The 20,447-nt window shown below is 45.1% G+C and overlaps 1 protein-coding gene across 1 annotated transcript; it reads left to right on the top strand.

The window, feature by feature from the left end:
• The first annotated feature begins 16 nt into the window (after window positions 1–16).
• osgep (O-sialoglycoprotein endopeptidase) lies at window positions 17–19,457 on the top strand. The gene is made up of 12 exons (XM_083652530.1): window positions 17–138; window positions 1,031–1,150; window positions 2,305–2,424; window positions 2,806–2,981; window positions 5,952–6,047; window positions 7,272–7,321; window positions 7,958–8,036; window positions 8,247–8,312; window positions 9,429–9,519; window positions 11,649–11,724; window positions 15,896–15,994; window positions 18,592–19,457. The coding sequence occupies exons 2-12, from the start codon at window positions 1,036–1,038 to the stop codon at window positions 18,629–18,631; spliced, it is 1,008 nt and encodes a 335-aa protein (XP_083508656.1). The 5' UTR covers window positions 17–138; window positions 1,031–1,035; the 3' UTR covers window positions 18,632–19,457.
• The last annotated feature ends 990 nt before the right edge of the window (window positions 19,458–20,447 follow it).

The following is a 20,447-nucleotide window of genomic DNA, read 5'->3' as shown; positions in this document are numbered from 1 at the left end:
CCCTTTTGGGTTTTTTCTCGTCTGCATGGGAAATGTGACTGTGAGTGACAGAATTGAGCCAAACCTGCCAAAATAATCCGTTTAAAATTTAATTTGGCTCGACTAAATGTGAGCTATTGGAGGACAGCGACACGCAAGGTAGTTTGTTATGCACCGAATTAATTTCTTCCAAGAGCTTTGGAAACGCAGCTTTTAGAGAGGTTGTGTGCTATCAGAGCTAGCATCACAGCTACACATGGGGTACTCTCAAGTAACGCTAGTTGTCACATACACACAGTGAGACTGTGGGCCTCCCCTCTGACAAAGCTTGGACAAAGCCCCCACCTCCAACCATGATTCTGTGATTTGATCCCATTTCAACTCAACAATTGAGCCAATCTGACCATTACTTTTGATATACTTCAGACTCCCCAAAATGCATAGAAAAGGTCTGTCTGAAGGCATGTAATAGATTCTGACTGGGAAAGTTGGGAAAAATTCTCCAAAACTGCTGCATCTCTGACCTAGGTTATCTCTTTAACCAAATCACACACATTTGGGCTATTCTGTGTTCTCTTTTTGATCACCAATGTAACAACTACTGATATTCTTTCACTTCCATTCACTGAGCCTCCACCTGAAACTGTTTTGAGGCCCCCAAAACCTCTGCAGTATGCTATACGTGTACACAGGGTAAACAGTGCATTGAGTCGACATGCATGTACATGCTGGGTCCTGTGAACGTGTAATTCACAAATATAAGTAATGCATTGAAATAAAGAATCCAACTATAATCTTAATCCAAATAGAAAAACATAAAATATTAAAATAAAAATCATAATGTACATAATATTGTAGTGCAAGGTATGTCAAGGAGACATTAAACTGCCACAATAAATTGTACGTTTGATGTAACATTCGCTCCCATTTAAACAGATAAGGGTACACTCTTAACTGTGTGTTCCTCTGCTCTGTCCCTGATGTCTTCAGCTGCCATGATTGGTAATAACTGTGTGTTCAACTTTTTCTGCTCTTTCCCTGATGTCTTCAGCTGCCATGACTGTGGTAATAGGGTTTGAGGGCAGTGCCAATAAGATCGGCATAGGGATCATCAGGGATGGAGAAGTTCTCTCCAACCCCAGGCGGACCTACATCACTCCTCCAGGCCAAGGCAAGTGTAGTCTCTCCCCAGACTCAAATATTACGTTGAATTGCTGCGCTCCGCATACTACATAAGTGAGTCTGTGCCACTTCACAGCCACTGCTGGTTTTTGAAGGCGGGTTGAAATTGAATGAGTGACAGGTCGTAGCACCGATGAGAGAGCGGTTCGAAAAATGGGCTGCGCCTCCCGTGTCGTCTGATCGCAAAGTCGTTACTGATTGGGGAGGACTGAATCCACCACTGCCATATCACTGGCCAAGTGAACGTTCCCTCCCATAACCAGCCGGCTGAGGGAAAGTGTCCCAGACCCAGAGAGAGCTCTGCAGCATGCAGTAACGTAGTGTATAATCAGCGTAAGAACTCTCATGGGTCTGGCATTGAGACTAAGGCAAGTGAGACTTAATTTAAAACTCAATGCACTGGTGATGCATCAAATTCTGTACAAGCTGTTAGAATATATATTAGGGCTGTGCGATTCACTTATCTCCCAATTCGATACTATCACGATTCTTGGGTGCCGATTCGATTTATATTGCGATTCTTAAGTATTGCGATTCTACGATTATTGCGATTCGATATTACGATTTATTGCGATTTTTGTTTATTTTTTTCTTTTATTTTTTCAGTTTGTTTGCTTTTTTACACTAGATTAGAACATGGGAAAAGTTGAATCATACACTAGAGACTGTATATTATATATCATGAGTAGGGCTGGGCGATATAGAAAAACAGGGGCGGACTGGGATCATAATTCAGGCCGGGCATTAGATACCAAGCAGGCCAGGCTGATATGGGCCGACACGCGTGAAATTTGGGGCGTTTGAAGCCCAATTTGGGCCGTTTGAAGCCAGATTTGGGCCGTTTGAAGTCCAATTTTACAATGAGATGCACCCACTTTAACCCTGAAGTGTAATTATTACTTCAGACTAACTAATAAAGTAATAAAACCACTAGTAAACCAGTAGGCGGCGCCTGGCCTGCTGTTCAGTGAGTGGCCTGACTGCAAGTACCCAAAAAAAAAAGATCGATTAAAAAAATCGTGACATTAAAAATCGCGATACTTAGGTGAATCGATTTTTTCCCCCACCCCTAATATGTATGTATATGAAACTAATAAAACATCCCACAGTAGAAACTAACATTTAACTTTTGCCCCTCGACAGGCTTCCTGCCCAGTGAGACAGCCAGACACCACCGCGCCATCATCCTGACCGTCCTGAAGGAGGCGCTGGAGCAGGCGGGGCTGCAGCCCGCCGACATCGACTGTGTGGCGTACACTAAAGGTAACACAAGGCCTGTTCGTTTAGTGTGCTCTAGTCTAGACTCTAGAGTAGGATTTCAACCTGGAACCAGATGGTCAATTTATACGAGAATTAGATTTATTGTGATCAAGCTTATTTGATGATTACGATTATTTTCATACCAAGTTCACACTTATTTCAGTGCATTATCCACTTTTAAAATGGATTTGCTCTGTTCACTACTGTCTCCCACAGTGTATTTTGATGGAGGAAAATGAAATGGCAGGTGACCCAATTATAGAAGTTGACATTTTCTTGATGTAAGAGGTGTTTGGTGGAACAAAAGGAAGACAGATTTACAGGTGTACCTTGATGAGTCATCAAACGTCTCAAGTAATGTTCTGCTGCACTCTTCTTCTTCAGGTCCTGGTATGGGTGCCCCCTTGGTGACGGTGGCTCTGGTTGCTCGTACAGTAGCCCAGCTTTGGGGGAAGCCGCTCCTCGGTGTCAACCACTGTATCGGACACATCGAGATGGGCCGCCTCATTACCGGGGCAGACAACCCCACCGTGCTGTACGTCAGCGGGGGGAACACACAGGTGAGAGTCTCACCGTGCTGTACGTCAGCGGGGGGAACACACAGGTGAGAGTCTCACTGTGCTGTACGTCAGCAGGGGAAACACACAGGTGAGAGTCTCACTGTGCTGTACGTCAGCGGGGGAAACACACAGGTGAGAGTCTCACTGTGCTGTACGTCAGCAGGGGAAACACACAGGTGAGAGTCTCACTGTGCTGTACGTCAGCGGGGGGAACACACAGGTGAGAGTCTCACCGTGCTGTACGTCAGCAGGGGAAACACACAGGTGAGAGTCTCACCGTGCTGTACGTCAGCAGGGGAAACACACAGGTGAGAGTCTCACTGTGCTGTACGTCAGCAGGGAAACACACAGGTGAGAGTCTCACTGTGCTGTACGTCAGCAGGGGAAACACACAGGTGAGAGTCTCACCGTGCTGTACGTCAGCAGGGGAAACACACAGGTGAGAGTCTCACCGTGCTGTACGTCAGCAGGGGAAACACACAGGTGAGAGTCTCACTGTGCTGTACGTCAGTGGGGGAAACACACAGGTGAGAGTCTCACTGTGCTGTACGTCAGTGGGGGAAACACACAGGTGAGAGTCTCACTGTGCTGTACGTCAGCGGGGGAAACACACAGGTGAGAGTCTCACTGTGCTGTATGTCAGCGGGGGAAACACACAGGTGAGAGTCTCACTGTGCTGTACGTCAGCGGGGGAAACACAGGTGAGAGTCTCACTGTGCTGTACGTCAGCGGGGGAAACACACAGGTGAGAGTCTCACTGTGCTGTATGTCAGCGGGGGAAACACACAGGTGAGAGTCTCACCGTGCTGTACGTCAGCGGGGGAAACACACAGGTGAGAGTCTCACTGTGCTGTACGTCAGCGGGGTAAACACACAGGTGAGAGTCTCACTGTGCTGTATGTCAGCGGGGGAAACACACAGGTGAGAGTCTCACTGTGCTGTACGTCAGCGGGGGAAACACACAGGTGAGAGTCTCACTGTGCTGTACGTCAGCGGGGGAAACACACAGGTGAGAGTCTCACTGTGCTGTACGTCAGCGGGGGAAACACACAGGTGAGAGTCTCACTGTGCTGTACGTCAGCGGGGGAAACACAGGTGAGAGTCTCACTGTGCTGTACGTCAGCGGGGGAAACACACAGGTGAGAGTCTCACTGTGCTGTATGTCAGCGGGGGAAACACACAGGTGAGAGTCTCACCGTGCTGTACGTCAGCGGGGGAAACACACAGGTGAGAGTCTCACTGTGCTGTACGTCAGCGGGGTAAACACACAGGTGAGAGTCTCACTGTGCTGTATGTCAGCGGGGGAAACACAGGTGAGAGTCTCACCGTGCTGTACGTCAGCGGGGAAACACACAGGTGAGAGTCTCACCGTGCTGTACGTCAGCGGGGGAAACACACAGGTGAGAGTCTCACCGTGCTGTACGTCAACGGGGGAAACACACAGGTGGGAGTCTCACTGTGCTGTACGTCAGTGGGGGAAACACACAGGTGAGAGTCTCACTGTGCTGTACGTCAGTGGGGGAAACACACAGGTGAGAGTCTCACCGTGCTGTACGTCAGCGGGTGGAACACACAGGTGAGAGTCTCACCGTGCTGTACGTCAGCGGGGGGAACACACAGGTGAGAGTCTCACCGTGCTGTACGTCAGCGGGGGGAACACAGGTGAGAGTCATCGTGCTGTACGTCAGCGGGGGAAACACACAGGTGAGAGTCTCACTGTGCTGTATGTCAGCGGGGGAAACACACAGGTGAGAGTCTCACTGTGCTGTACGTCAGCGGGGGAAACACACAGGTGAGAGTCTCACTGTGCTGTACGTCAGTGGGGGAAACACACAGGTGAGAGTCTCACCGTGCTGTACGTCAGTGGGGGAAACACACAGGTGAGAGTCTCACTGTGCTGTACGTCAGCGGGGGGAACACAGGTGAGAGTCTCACCATGCTGTACGTCAGCGGGGGGAACACAGGTGAGAGTCTCACCGTGCTGTACGTCAGTGGGGCAAACACACAGGTGAGAGTCTCACCATGCTGTACGTCAGCGGGGGGAACACAGGTGAGAGTCTCACCGTGCTGTACGTCAGCGGGGGAAACACACAGGTGAGAGTCACCGTGCTGTACGTCAGTGGGGGAAACACACAGGTGAGAGTCTCACCGTGCTGTACGTCAGTGGGGGAAACACACAGGTGAGAGTCTCACCGTGCTGTACGTCAGTGGTGGAAACACACAGGTGAGAGTCACCGTGCTGTACGTCAGCGGGGGAAACACACAGGTGAGAGTCACCGTGCTGTACGTCAGCGGGGGAAACACACAGGTGAGAGTCTCACTGTGCTGTACGTCAGCGGGGAAACACACAGGTGAGAGTCTCACTGTGCTGTACGTCAGTGGGGGAAACACACAGGTGAGAGTCTCACTGTGCTGTATGTCAGCGGGGGAAACACAGGTGAGAGTCTCACCGTGCTGTACGTCAGCGGGGGAAACACACAGGTGAGAGTCTCACTGTGCTGTACGTCAGCGGGGGAAACACACAGGTGAGAGTCTCACTGTGCTGTACGTCAGTGGGGGAAACACACAGGTGAGAGTCTCACCGTGCTGTACGTCAGCGGGGGAAACACACAGGTGAGAGTCTCACTGTGCTGTACGTCAGTGGGGGAAACACACAGGTGAGAGTCACCGTGCTGTACGTCAGCGGGGAAACACACCACCTACCTACTAGCAACACAAAAATCGGTTTATCTCGAGAACCGTTCATCCGATTGACTTCAAACTTGGGGAGTGTGCTGCCAGGAACCCGGCTGACTGCAGTGCGGTGTGTGTGTTGCTGTGCCTCCACTGTCCACTGACTATTGTTGTTTTTTTGCGTTTGTGTAACTCATGTTTGTGAGGAAACATTAAGCTAGCAAAATATAATTAGCCATTAAAAACAGAAAATCTCGTATGTTTTGACCAACATTTTGCCATTTTCTTCCCGTGCAGGTAATTGCGTACTCGGAGCGGCGGTACAGAATCTTTGGGGAAACCATCGACATCGCAGTCGGCAACTGCTTGGACCGGTTTGCCAGAGTTATCAAGGTTTGAGTTGTTATTTCGCTTCATCAGAGAAACTGTTCTCTCCTTAGGGCCTGTGTCCACCTGGCGTCTTTTCCTCAGGTCCAGCGTCTATTTTCAATTGTTTCCAATGGGAGGAGAGCGTATGCAAGCGCACACGGACGTGTAGAGAAAGTGCAGAGCGCCCAGCGTCTTTTTTCGGCGTTTTTGTGCGCCGACTCCCAGCGCTTCCAGCTGAAAATATTTTAACTTTTCAGAAAGACGCTGGTGTCGGCTGCTCCTTTTCTGGTAACTAATCATATGGAAAAACTATCGCAACAGAGACAGAACGGCTCAATTGTGGGAGCAGATCGGCTAGACACTTAATATTTCTGGTGAGTGTTGTGCTTACTGCTTTTAATAGCGTAGCCTACCTGTGTTGTTAGCTTGCTAGCTGTCAGCTATCAAGCTGAACTAACGTTACTTGCAGACTGCTTCCTTGTATATTGTGCGCTGGGATCAGCATTCCCCAGCGCATTCCCAGCGTTTAACGTCGGAAAAAGACGCTAGGTGTACACAGGCCCTTATGTGATACATGAGCCTTTTTGACCTCAATCTGGGGACCCAGAGTCTATCAGTCCGACGCCTAATAATACTCGGGGACAGACAGCCGATATTTCTGGGTTTCCGGTGTAGAGCGGACGTCCGCTCCAAGACTTCCGGTTCCGTCATTGTTTACAGTCCGACGACGTCTCTATAGCAGTTATCTAAATACAGATTAGCCGAAATGTCATCTGGACCTAAAACACATACAAAAAGTATTGATCGATCAACTCCAACGCCATTCCTGTGTCTATGGGACTGTAAACAATGTAAACCACGGTGTGCGGAAGCGGAACAAAACAGGGACAGGCAAGTCTTTATTGTCACAAACACCACACAGTGCACACACACATGCCGTGAAATTCAGTCTCTGGATTTATCCCATCCAGGCATGTCCTTCCTCCAGGGAGCAGCCAGGAGCAGTGGGTAACTTTCTAGCGTACAGCGCCCGCGGATCAACTTCAGTCATTGTCGTCGCTGGTCATGCGATGATCTTATGCATGTTTTTTAGTGGGGGTGCGTACCGATGTTGTATGGAGGAAACCCCAGAAGTCTTGGCGTGGACGTCCACTCTACACCGGAAACCCAGAAATATCCTATTAGTCGTCAGACTGATGGACTCTGGCTGCCCAGTTTGTTTTGACCTGGAACTGTTTCTCCACGCAGATTTCCAACGACCCCAGTCCTGGTTATAACATAGAGCAGATGGCCAAGAAGTGAGTAATGACATGTTTATCCACATTCATACATTTACACATATTCACACTGAAGTGGTTGGGGGTTTAGTTCCTGTTGTGTGTGTTTTATGTGTGTGTGTGTTTTTTTTTGTCACTTACATTTTTATTGACAACAAATGCTACATTTACAGACAAGGGGGGGAACAAAATGAAAAAGAAAAAGCTTGGGATAAGTCTCTTCTACAGCTTTATAGGTTATTCAGTTTACATCTCTATTCCTCTAGTCATCTTTTGGTGTCTTGTACATGGTCCATTTTCCCCATTTACTCTCCAATTGTTCCTCTTGTAGCCTCAAGATGTGTGTCAGTTTTTCCGTAAAAAAAATGTCTTCCACAATTGTTAACCATTGATCTTTTGTTGGTGGCATGTCTCTTCCCCAGTTCCTAGTGATACATGTAGCTTTTTGGCTGCTACTAACAGTATTTTAATCAATATCTATCACTCCCAGAGACAGTTTCTTCTGAAGAATTACATAGATAAAGAACCTCAGCTCTCAGGAATCTAATATCCTAGTATTTGCTGGAGTTCCTCAGATACCATATCCCCAAATGTACTTATTTTCTGACAATTCCATTTGATGTGTGTGTTTTGCTGATGTTTGAATGTGTTTGTCAGGGGGAGCCAGTATGTGGAGCTTCCATATACAGTCAAGGGGATGGATGTTTCATTTTCTGGGATTTTATCATACATTGAGGTGAGTAAGGTGCATGTTGCTCAAACTCAATATTCTTAACTTGGATGAGGATGATCTGATGCTGCTTTATTCTGAAGTTCAAACTCAATATTCTTAACTTGGATGAGGATGATCTGATGCGGCTTTCTTCTGAATTTCCAGCATTTTTCTGTCTTGTTCTGTCGGGTTTTAGTCCTCTTGATGCTAACGGCCTTTTTTCCCGGTGTCCAGGATGCTGCTCACAAGATGCTGAGCTGTGGTCAGTGCACAGCAGAGGACCTCTGCTTCTCCCTGCAGGTTAGAGCCAACACAGTCACCTGCGTTATCCAGGGTTCTTACGCAGGTCTGGAAAAGTATTAAACATTAATTGGATAATTTCCAGGTAATTCGGAAGAAAAAAAAGTCTGGAAAAGGATGGAAAATGTTGTGGTTCAGGTCTGATACAGACATAATAATTATCGTCTTCGATGTTGTTTGTAGAGCTACTTTTGAGTCCACAGTTTTTGTTCATGTGAAGAAGAATGTTCAGATAGAGGGATGCTCTTATTTAACCTGGCATTATATCAAATACCCTGCACCAAAATCACATCCAGTCAAGAACATAGCTTCTGCCTGGAAAAATATGGAATTTTAAAATGGAAAACGTGTAGGAACCCTGCCAATCATCTCACATATTCTGATACTTGTCGCTGTGAAGAACAATCTTCATCCTATAAGGTGATATGACCTAGTTAGCAGGGGCAAGATGTTTATCTGCCTAAATCATATTGAACACCAGACAACATCTTCAAAACAAATCAAGGCCTGGAAAAAGTGATTTTTTTTTATTGAAGATGTGTAGGAAGCTTGTAAGAAGAAAACTTCAGGGCGTCCCGGTAGTGTAGAGGTAAAAGCATTCATGTCAGATGCAGGTCAGATGTTCCTGCAGACACAATTGGCCCTGTCTCCAGGTGGGAAGCCGGTGGGGTATGTTGTCCTGATCACTGCACTAGCGCCTCCTCTGGTCGGCTTGTTTGGGGGGAGGGGAACTGGGGGGAATAGCGTGATCGTCCTCCCCACGCGCTACGTCCTGCCTGGTGAAACCCCTCGCTGTCAGATGAAAAGAAACGGCTGGCGACTGCACATGTATCGGAGGAAGCATGTGCTAGTCTACAACTCTCGGCAGATCGGCAGAGGGGGTGGAGCAACGACCGGGACAGCAGTGGGAATTGGCCAAGTACAATTTAGGGAGAAAACCCCCCCCAAAAAAAAATAAAAAATAAAAATGGAATAGCTCACAGTAGTAGCGTGAGTGCACACAGAACAGTTTTGACACCCTCACCCTGGCGGTGTCTGTGTCTTGCTGTAAACACTTGGCTGATGGATAGTGGACAGTGTTGATCCCACGCTGTGCTGTTTCCTCCCTGCCTGCAGGAGACGCTGTTCTCCATGCTGGTGGAGATCACAGAGCGGGCCATGGCTCACTGTGGCTCCCAGGAAGTCCTCATCGTCGGGGGCGTCGGCTGTGAGTAGATCCAGGAGAAATCCACCCTGAAACACGTCAACACTGCTTAAAAAAAAGAAAGAAGGAGAGGGATATTTTGCTGCATTCCTGCGTACAGAAAGTTTTTCGGGATGTAAAACATAAACTGTAAACGACAGGGTTTGGTTTCCGTCCCTCAGAATGAAAGAGCGAGGGCTTCCAGCCACCATTTTGCACCAAGAGACGTTCAACAAGAAGAAACGATCCAATTAGAGCTGCAACGATGAATCGATTATTCAATCGACAGAAAATGAATCAACTAGTTTTATACTCATCTGTAATCATTTAAGACTAATTCTTAATTAGTGATGGTGATGGTGATGATTTTGATTAATGATCCTCAGCACCTGAGCTGAGTCTACCTAGAACTCTATGAGAGCCATTGTCTGTCTGTGATCCACATACCAAGCACTGACGAAGGTCCTAGGACCGAAACGTTTGCTTTTTTATTTTCACTATGAGCACCGAGCACTTTATGGGCAAATAAAAGAAAATTAAATTTTCGCAAGTCTTCCTTAAATTACTATGCAGTGAGCGAGTCTATTCTGTCAGCTTTCCTTCATTTCCTCTGGACCACCGCACCTGCAGCCAAACCAGAACAAGGGACAAACAAAGGCGCAACAGTTTTCTCCAAAGACTAATTCTTAAGAAAATTAACTTAAAACTGGCTGCTATGTCGTTATCTGTTGTTCCGTTTTATTCAATTTTTTACTCCGTCGTGTTTCTACCCATCTTATGTATCTTATCAGATTACTCGATTAAGCATTGGAATAATCAGTAGAATACCCGATTACTAAAATAACCTATTGCTACAGCCCTTGATCAATTAAAACACCTAGATGGTCAACAGAACTGATGGATTTGTGTCAGGCTATGTATCAGAATGAGAATTAGACTCGTCTTTATGTAGGGTGCTACTTGTCTGTCTTGTCTCTGAAAGTAGCACAACAGCAGAACACAGTGGAGACCTTAACACTGAGCTGAAATGAAACTGGTGCACATAAATTAGGCAGAAACATAAAGAAACATGTTGATTCTTCCACGGGGGGGTGGGGGGTCCCGTTAGGCAATGGTAGAGGAAACCTCGCGCTTCAACATAGTGAAAGCTGTAGTAATACACTGTTTATTAGCACTTCTGTCTTATTTGTGTCTCATTAAATCAGCTGTAGACACAGTCCTGTCTAACTTCTATCTGACAGTGTGGACATGTTGCTACAGTGTTTGTATGTGCAAAATACCACGTAATGAGTTAGGGCCTGTGTCCACCTAGTGTCTTTTCATCAGCTCCAGCGTCTATTTTCAATTGTTTCCAATGGGGGGAGAGCGTATGCGAGCGCACACGGACGTCTAGAGAAAGTGCGCTGCGTCCAGCGTATATTTTCGGCGTTTTTGTGCGCCCGGCTCCCAGCGCTTCCAGCTGAAAATATTTTAACTTTTCAGAAAGACGCTGGTGTCGGCTGCTCCTTTTCTGGTAACTAATCATATGGAAAAACTATCGCAACAGAGACAGAACGGCTCAATTGTGGGAGCAGATCGGCTAGACACTTAATATTTCTGGTGAGTGTTGTGCTTACTGCTTTTAATAGCGTAGCCTACCTGTGTTGTTAGCTTGCTAGCTGTCAGCTATCAAGCTGAACTAACGTTACTTGCAGACTGCTTCCTTGTATATTGTACGCTGGGATCAGCGTTCCCCAGCGCACTCCCAGCTTTTAACGTCGGAAAAAGAAGCTAGGTGGACACAGGCCCTTACTAACTTGTTATTGCTAACAATGGCTAGCCTGGCTAGAGCTAACCCTGGCTGGTTTTCCGATTGCTACCTGGAGCGTGGTCAACTGGGGTGTGATGTCATTCCCAGCTAGGGACTTCCTAGTTCCGAGGCAAATGGAATGCAACATTAGGCCTGGGCGATACTGCCGAAATCAATATGACGATCATCATAATAATCATTTTCGATATACATATACATTATACATATCTGCAAAATTATGTTAAATAATCAAATGAATGTTTTACCCATTGAACCGAATAATAATGTTAAACATGAGTGAATAAAAGTGAAAATGGCCTGGCCCTAGCTGTATCTTACAGCCTCCTTCTTGTTTGCTCTGCAGGTAATCTGCGTTTGCAGGAGATGATGGGGGTGATGTGTGAGGAGAGGGGAGCCAAGCTGTTCGCCACAGACGAGCGGTGAGTAGGGCAGGCTATCGCTACTCAATGCCTTTAACGTATCAACCGAAATTACCCAGGACCACCAAGTAGTATCACAACTTCTCCAGGCAAAGCGATACCTGGATTCAATCCTTTTTGTCCACAGATCTAGAAAAAAAATGACTACAGGATTTGGATGATTTTGTTTGCAGCCAATCACCACAAGTGATTGGCAGCTACAACCTATACAGTCTGTGGTGCTGAAGTCGAGCGCGGTGTATCATGTGACGGAGTTGGCAATTCACCGTGCCAAGATGCCACCAAAAATATTCAAATTCACATGATTGGAACTAGAAAAAAAAGGGTATTGAGTTAAGTACTGATTGAAGTATTGATATTGGTATTAGTATTGGTATTGGTATTGGTATCAATTTAAGGGTACATGTATTGGTGGTACTGGTATCGTACATTTTTAAACAATACCCAACCCTAGTGGGGAGCAAGGCTGTCGACACACAGGACCAATAAAGGCCTTTACACACTTGTGCGTCAAACCCCTTGCCGAATGCACCGAGGGGTGCACCGCGGCTGGCAAGCCTGTTAGCGCAGCCTGCGTGCAGCTCCTCGAAAATGTGACTTGACACAAATGACGCAAACAGAGCAAGTATAATATAATGTAGATGGGGAGATAACAGGAGAGAGTGAAAGCTATTACTATTACTATATTATTATTATTATATGCACTACATCAGTGATACTCAACTTGCGGCCCGGGGGCCAGATGCGGCCCGCGATAGGGTGCAGAGTGCCCCCCCGACCATTTTCTAATTCACAATGGAAACTAATGTTAAATAAAGTTTGACTGAGCTCCAGCTAAATTGTCAAATATCGCTGTCTGCTCACCACCCAGGCACTTATGTACTTAACTAACTTAAATTTAACCTAACTATCCTGAATGCACAAAATTGTCAGACTAAACTCTGGCTGACGCGTGATTTCTAACCCCACATAGGATAAGCAATAACCACGCCCTGTGGCGCCGGGATTGGCCAGGAGCATTGAAGCTTGGGACTAAAGCACCGGGGTTTTTCATCTTTTAAAATAAAGATGTTTAAAAAACTATTGCTTGTTACATTTTCAGTGCTGTACCTTTTCTCTGGGTAAGAATTGAGCTTGAAATTAACGATATGATACATTATATTATGAACGTTACGTGAACACAACACCGTTTATATTATTGCATGTTTTTGTAGATTGTGTACATTGTGTAGATTACAATTATTATGCTATTATTATTATTACTAGGAAGGTAGGTGACCATAATTCATTTCAATGTCCGCTCTCGAAATCGCTGTCCGTTCTCAAGACACAAGAGCTATTCAATTGGTTTATGAAATTGCTGGGCTGCGTGCCCTCCAGTGTTGCTCCTGGCCAATCCCGGCGCCACAGGGTGTGGTTATTGCTTATCCTATGTGGGGTTAGAAATCACGCCTGGCTGACACCCCCAAAAATCTACAATCCGCTACAGAAAATGTTAATCTGTGTTTATTAACTGGCCCCTGGCCTCCTGTCATTTCACGAAAGTGGCCCCCGGGCAAAGCAAGATGAGTATCCCTGCACTACATTCTCTCCTTGGGCTAACTTCTAGTCATTGAAATCCTAGTGAAATCATACAATTTTACTCATTTCGCTGGGGACTCCCCTGCGACCCCTCGTCAAGCTGACGTTCGAGTATATAGCCGCCGGCAAGGCTCCAAGTCGAGGCTGATGCACAAGTATGTTTTCCACTTAAAGAATCAGCTTAATGTTCTTTAGGATTCAGACAGATTCACACCTGCATGTAGTAGGACTGAGGTATTTACTGGTTTGTCTCTTTCTACACATCTCTAGTTGCCAGATATAGGGACTTGAGTCACAGTTTGAATTGCTTGACTTGACTTTCATGCATAAAGAAAAGACTTGAGACTTGACTTGGGTGCTGTTGACTTGACTCTGACTTGTACTTTGATGACTTGAAAAGGTTTCTTGAGATCTTGTGTTTGTGTAAATGACTTAGATTGAAAGTGATGAGATTTGTTTCAACAGACGACTGAATTTAAATTCTGTTTTCTGAATTTGTATGGAAGGATTGAATTTGCTGGTGTTGACACTCATGGTGCTCTTACCAAGTTTGAACCAATTAAAAACATATTGCATTGAAAAGTTCTAGATCGTTTTCTTTGTAAGATATTAAATTGTTACTGGACTTGGTCTTGACTTGCTGTTCTACATTTAGACTTGACTATTTGGGACTAGGGATGTCACACTACTAGAATTTCTACCTTGATACCGATACCCAGGAAAATATCAATACTCGATACCATTTTCGATACCACGGGAAGGGGGGATGATGACAATCAAGAGGCATACAAATAAAGTTAGACAGACAGATGCACACTCCATAATCTAGGCCTGATAAAACTTTGAATTTAGACTTCAGATTACCCCTGCTCTAGCCATCAGCCTATCAGAAGAACACATTTAGCTTGTTTAAGCAACAGATACCCACCAATGATAGGGAGGGAACAATCAGGGATTTTTCCTTAAAAGAAAGCACCGATCTATCAAAACTGTTACAAATGAGTATTGTATCCATTTCAAATGTTCAGTATTGATACTTTTCGATACGATCGATACTTTGGACAACCCTAGTTGGGACTGGAGTTGACCTGGTCACACCTCTGCTAGTTGGTATGGTAATGATTTGAACACTCAAGTCACTCCAGGCTGCAAGTCAGGTTTTTACTCCCACAGCACGAAATCACCACAATATACCCAGGGGAGTAGTGGTCAATACAGAGGTGGATAAACTAGCCAAGGTGAGGTAGTTTACCCACCTTGTTTCCCCTCATTGATTGATACAGTTGCTCTGAAAATAGGTGAGTAAACTCTCTCATTTCAAAGAGGAGGGTAAACTGTGTTTTACTTGCGTTTACCCTCCACTACACCCCTGAATATACCTGAGAGTTGTTGATCAACAGCACTGATTACTCCACTAGCTGCTGAGATTTCTCGCTTTCCAAAACTCACTTTTCAACTTTTCAAACTCTCTCCAGCCCGTGGAGTTAAGTCCCCTCCCCCGCCTCACTTTCATCAGCCTAAAAATGATAAATGAGTCCTCGTGGTCCAAATGCTGTTTGAGAGGCTTCTCCAGTCTGACAAGAAGAACAACCACAACCACTGAATATTTGTGCATTTTTGTCATGTCAAATGTATCAATATTGACTATGGGGACACAAATGATCAGCTGTGAGAAGTTTCAGTATGAAAATGTCAGTATCAGTCTTCAAACCGAACCCTCAGCCTTCCACGGGTACACCGGCAATTCACTCAAAATTGTAAAATTATTGTCAATTAGATCAGAAGCTTCGAAAGCCATGACGTCATTTTCTGGAATTTTCCAAACTAGAGGCACAATGAACTTAATGTATTTAAACTTCTTGTGTCTTGCTCAAAGTAGATGTCCTAACCGAGTTGCCAAACTATAGTTTGTTTGTTAACATGGAATCTATGGAGTGGTTAAAAAAGTATTTGTAACATTTCAACAGCTTATTAGTTGACATTCAACAATTCAACTGTTTAACAGATATTCAACAGATTATCTATAGAGTCTATGTGAAAATCCATGCCACATACTGCAGGTGTGTGGAACAGGAAGCAAACACAATCTCAACTAATATGCTGTTAAAAACAACATCTATAGACAAAGCCAAACAGTTGAATTGTTGATTGTCAACTAATAAACTCTTGAAATGTTACAGATACTCTGTAGACTCTCTGTAGGTGGACTATCCAAAGTGTTACCATGAGTTTTAATTACTTCAACCTAAGTGTATATAAACTTCCGACTTCAATTGTATAAACATTTCTTTTCCTTCTCGCTGCCAAGTCCTTCAAATAAACTGTTGAGTTTTACTCCCATGGCAGCCTTGTGTGGACAGGAACGTTGTGTCCCAGGTCCAGTCTAGATAACATAGACCCTTTTCACGGGGGCCATTTTGTGTTCGAAAGGCAGGGTAAACACGGGTGCAAGCAAAACACTAATGAGGTTTTCCAACTTCCATGATTGGAATTTGGAAACCCTCATTAGTGTGTTGCTTGCACCTGCCTGCCTTTTCGGCACAAAATGCCCCCCGTGAAATGGGTCTATTGTGTTGACTTGGTGCTGCAGGTTCTGCATAGACAACGGCGCCATGATCGCTCAAGCCGGATGGGAGATGTTCCGGGCCGGCCAAGTGACGGAGCTGGAAGACTCCTGGATCACTCAGAGGTAGACCTTCCATTCAAACCCATTCAATTCAAAAGCTTTATTGTCCTGCGTACTTGACGAACCCTCGCGTTTTTCCTGGGACACTCTGTTTTTTGTTTTTGTTTCTCCCCTTGCCCCATTTTCAAGATTCAACATTCAAGATCATTTTAATAGCCATAGCGAGCAATCATATTACAAATTAGGAATTTGTGGGGGCTTTCGGGTCTCATTGAAGATGTGGATGGCAGTTGGGTAGAAGCTGTCCCTGTGACGGGAGGTTCTGGTTCCTCTGAGACCGCTTTAGCATCCTGGCAGTGTGTAGGTCCTGAATGGATGGCAGGCTGCACCCGACCACCGTTGCAGCCCGGCAGATGATGCGCTGCAGTCTGGTGATGTCCTTGTGGGCAGCAGCAGCATACCAGATGGTGATGGAGGAGGTGAGGATGGACTCGATGGTGGAGGCGTAGAAAAGTGCCAACGCTGCCTTTGGCACCTTGAACTTCTTTAGCCGCCGAAGAAAGTGCATCCTCTGCTGTGCCTTCTTGGTGAGATCTCTGATGTTCAGCTCCCATTTCAGGTCCCAGCTGTTGAACCCAGGAAGTGAAAGGACTGCACAGTGTTGACTGGGGAGTCACCCAGACTGATGGAGGAGGGTGGGGGTGCATTCTTCCTCTAGTCCACAACCATCTCCACTGTCTTTTGGGCATTGAGCTCCAGGATGATTTGACTCCACCAGGTCGTCAGGTGGTCGATCTCCTGCATGTACGCAGACTCGTCACCATTAGAGATGAGCCCTATGAGGATGGTCTTATCTGCACATTTCAGTAGCTTGACGGACTGATGGCTGGAGGTGCAGCTGTTGGTGTACAGGGAGAAGAAGTATGGAGAGAGAGCTCCGGTGCTGATGGTCTGGGAGTCTGTGACATGCTTCCCCAGCCTTACGTGCTGCTTCCTGTTGATTAGGAAGTCTGTGGACCATCTGCAGATGGAGTCGAGCACGCCCAGCTGGGAGAACTTCTCGTGCAGCAAGGATGATCCTGTCAAAGGCCGAGCTAAAGTCCACAAACGGGATCCTGGCTCGCGAGAATATAGTGGGAGAGGACCATGTTTATTGCATCATCTACAGACCTGTTGGCTTTCTAGGGCTAGGTGAACTGCAGGGGGTCAAGGAGTGGGTCCAAGATGGATTTTAGGTAGGACAGAACAAGGCACTCGAAGGACTCCTTGATTTCTGTGTTATCATTTTTGCAGATTTTCTCACATATTTTGATCAAATTTCAAAATCTCCCCATTCACTATACCTGTTAAAAATAGTAATGCACACATAAAAAAATCCATGCACTTTTGCAAGGAATGCCTATTGGGGCATTCCTTGCGCAAAATGCCTTGTTATCAACTGTTATTGCAAACAACGGCTAGCCTGGCTAGCGACTGGATCTGACTCGTTTAAACAAGATGTGGCGCAATTCAACAGTGAACTTCCCAGCTCCCAGTTTTCTGCAAATGGAATGCTAACAAAACAGATGTGATGACATTCAACCTCCACATCCCAGTTTGTTTGCGATAAAGGAACAGGCCATATCACTGCTGTTTCCCAACATCGACAATCAACGTTATACCAAAAATGCAGGCTTCATGGTTGCATTATTAGCAGTTCAAGGTTGGCACATCTTGTGAGGAAAAATGTCCTCTTGCAGCCAGGCTTTAGGGGGAGTAGATACAGCATAGTGTTGCAATATTTTGTGTGGAAATATATCATATCGCACAAATGCCATGTATCGCAATATTTTATTATATAAATTGTCAGGTGCATGCAACATTTATGAGAGGTTTTTATGGCAGTGTTGGTCAGTCTGTCTGCTTGACAATTTTGCTGCAATAAACATGATTGAAGTGAGATGAACAGACTGGAAACTTTGTTTTAGACAAAAGAGATGTTGATTAAGTTTTCCTTTGGGGACATCATTTGCAGTGGAAAAGCAATATATCGCAATACTAGCACATCGCAATACTGTCGTATCGTGATAATATCGTATCGTGGGGGCATTTGGTGATTCCCACCCCTACTTTACAGTAGACGCACATGATAGAAACCCATAGACTCAGACTCACTCAGTCCAGAACACAAAGTTCTTACAGCGGCATATGATGTCACATGTCATATGCAAATGAAGTCATTTAACTGCAGTGGAAGTCAATGAATCACTGTAGTCGACTCGACTTGTCTCATCTGGCTGTAATCCAGCCTCTGTCTGCACTGCAGCTCTTGCTCTCTGTAATGTTGCTGATGAGGACAGTGGTCCTCAACATGAGGTCCAGGAGGACCATCAGGGGTCCTTGAGGAGGGTGCAGGCGGTTCCAATCGAATTGATGAATTGTTCAACTTCGCCATGATTTCATTTACAAGAAGTGAACACAGAGAAGTTCTGTTGCCTCCCTAACTACAATACAGATGGCATAGATTTCTGGACAAAATCATGAGCGGTTCGTGATATGAAAAAGTTGAGAAACACTGATCTAGGGAATGTTAAATATATTTGATCAGATGAGAAACGTTTCTAGTGCTGTCTGTCGTTGGTGTTTATCTGTGGTTGTTTCTCGTGTGTGTGTGTCTCCAGGTACAGAACAGACGAGGTGGAGGTGACCTGGAGAGACTGACGGAGCGACAGACTAGGCATGGGCCCATTTTCAATCATGTCAAATATCACAAGATTTCACGAATATTGTGACATATCACGAATATCACGATTTTGAAAATGTGCTTCCCCCCCCCCCCCCCCCCGCCTGTTTCTTTTGTGTGTGTGGTAAATCTTCGTGTTTTTTTTACAGTTTTACAGTTTGTCCTCCTGCTGACCTTCATTCCACTGCTTACTGTAGCTTAATGATTGGTACTGTTAAAGAGTGTTGTATGTGTTGCTGCAAAGGGAGAGGTCAAGAATGGAAGTGAACAGCATATCAACCTCCCAGTCCTTTATTCATGCTACTCATCATAATATGTGATGTGTGTACATGAAACATCAAATACAATCACATAATACATAATATGTGATGTGTGTACCTGAAACATCAAATACAATCACATACTACAGTGATATTTGGGGCGGGACTACAGTACCGTAAATTTCGGACTATAAGCCGCGGCTTTTTCCCCGTTTTTTGGCCCTGCGGCTTATATAACGGTGCGGCTTATCTATGGATTTTTTCTTTTTTTTTTTTACTTTTTTTTTATGCCTTTTCATATATATAGACAAAACAATCAGCAACATGTATAAACAAAAACCAAAACAAAACATCTATGGATTTTTTCAAAAAAAAAAAAAAAAAAACTCTCTTTTTTAGCACTCTTTCTAACTATAAATCCACTTCTGTTTTAATTTCCTCTCTTGCCCTCTTTTCACCACACCGCGGACACTGTGTGCACTGTAAAAAAAAACACAGGTGGTGTTGTGTTATGTTGTTTTGTTGAAATGTTAATAAATGGGAGCTTCCTCAAACAGCCATCTCTTTCCCGACAATCCCCTCTGTGCATGAACCCTTACATATGGTAATTAAACATTAAAACACAATTAAAAAAAAAAAAAAAAAAAACATTAAAACACCTGCAGCTTATAGTCCGGTGCGGCTTATATATGTAACAAACAGGCAATTTTGCTGCTGCGGCTTATACTCCGGTGCGGCTTATAGTGCGGAAATTACGGTATATCACGACATTTCAATTTGGATATGGCCCAAGCCTACGACAGACAGACGGCTCGGTGCGGACTGTGTTGTTGCAGCAGGTCTGTTCTGATAGTCGGGACAAGCCTGGTTTAAAGTAAAGTGATGTCATTTTCTGAACCTACCAGACTGTTCTAATTATTTGCCTTTACCCACTTACTGAAGTGGGTAAAGGCAAATAATTAGAACAGCTAGAGTGAGTAATACTCGTTACATCCACATTACTGATGATTATTTACCAGTACCAAATTTACCAAAAATCTCATTCTCAATCTCATTTTGTGAAAGCACCAATAATAGGTATTCGGTGAAAATGATTGTGATATTTGAATTTGTCCATATCGCCCAGCCCAGCCTTTGACTTCCTAGAAAATACATATTGTGTATCACCACCATTCAGCCTAAAAATACAGAGATATGATTTTTGGTCCAGATCGCCCAGCCCTATGCCAGAGCTCATCCAGATAAACATATGGTGCAAATCCTTGCATCAGACTATGGCTTCAGAGACGTTCACATTATAAGCTGGTGATTGTAAGCATAGTTGGCCTGGCCATCGTGAGCACCGGTGGGCCGCTTGCCCAGGAAAAAAAAAAAAAAAACAGCGAACCCCAGCGGTCCACTTTGGGAATGCTTTTAAAAAAAAAATATTCCTCTAAATCTAGCTTCAAATGACCAACATGTTATAAGACCAGCCCAAAATTTCGGCTGCGAGCTTAGGTTACCGTCAAATTTTGTGTTGCCCCCCTCCGAATTT

The sequence above is a fragment of the Poromitra crassiceps genome, assembly GCF_964638095.1.
Source record: "Poromitra crassiceps genome assembly, chromosome: 2".
Classification (NCBI taxonomy): Eukaryota; Metazoa; Chordata; class Actinopteri; order Beryciformes; family Melamphaidae; genus Poromitra; species Poromitra crassiceps.
The sequence above is the reverse complement of the archived record's forward strand: the minus strand, read 5'-3'. Positions and strand labels throughout refer to the sequence as shown.

Excerpts from the sequence above, each read along its gene's own strand:
- osgep (XM_083652530.1), top strand. The coding sequence starts at position 1,036 with ATGACTGTGGTAATAGGGTTTGAGGGCAGTGCCAATAAGATCGGCATA. Across the intron at positions 1,151-2,304 it reads CATCACTCCTCCAGGCCAAG|GCTTCCTGCCCAGTGAGACA; the intron begins GCAAGTGTAGTC and ends GCCCCTCGACAG. Across the intron at positions 2,425-2,805 it reads CTGTGTGGCGTACACTAAAG|GTCCTGGTATGGGTGCCCCC; the intron begins GTAACACAAGGC and ends CTTCTTCTTCAG.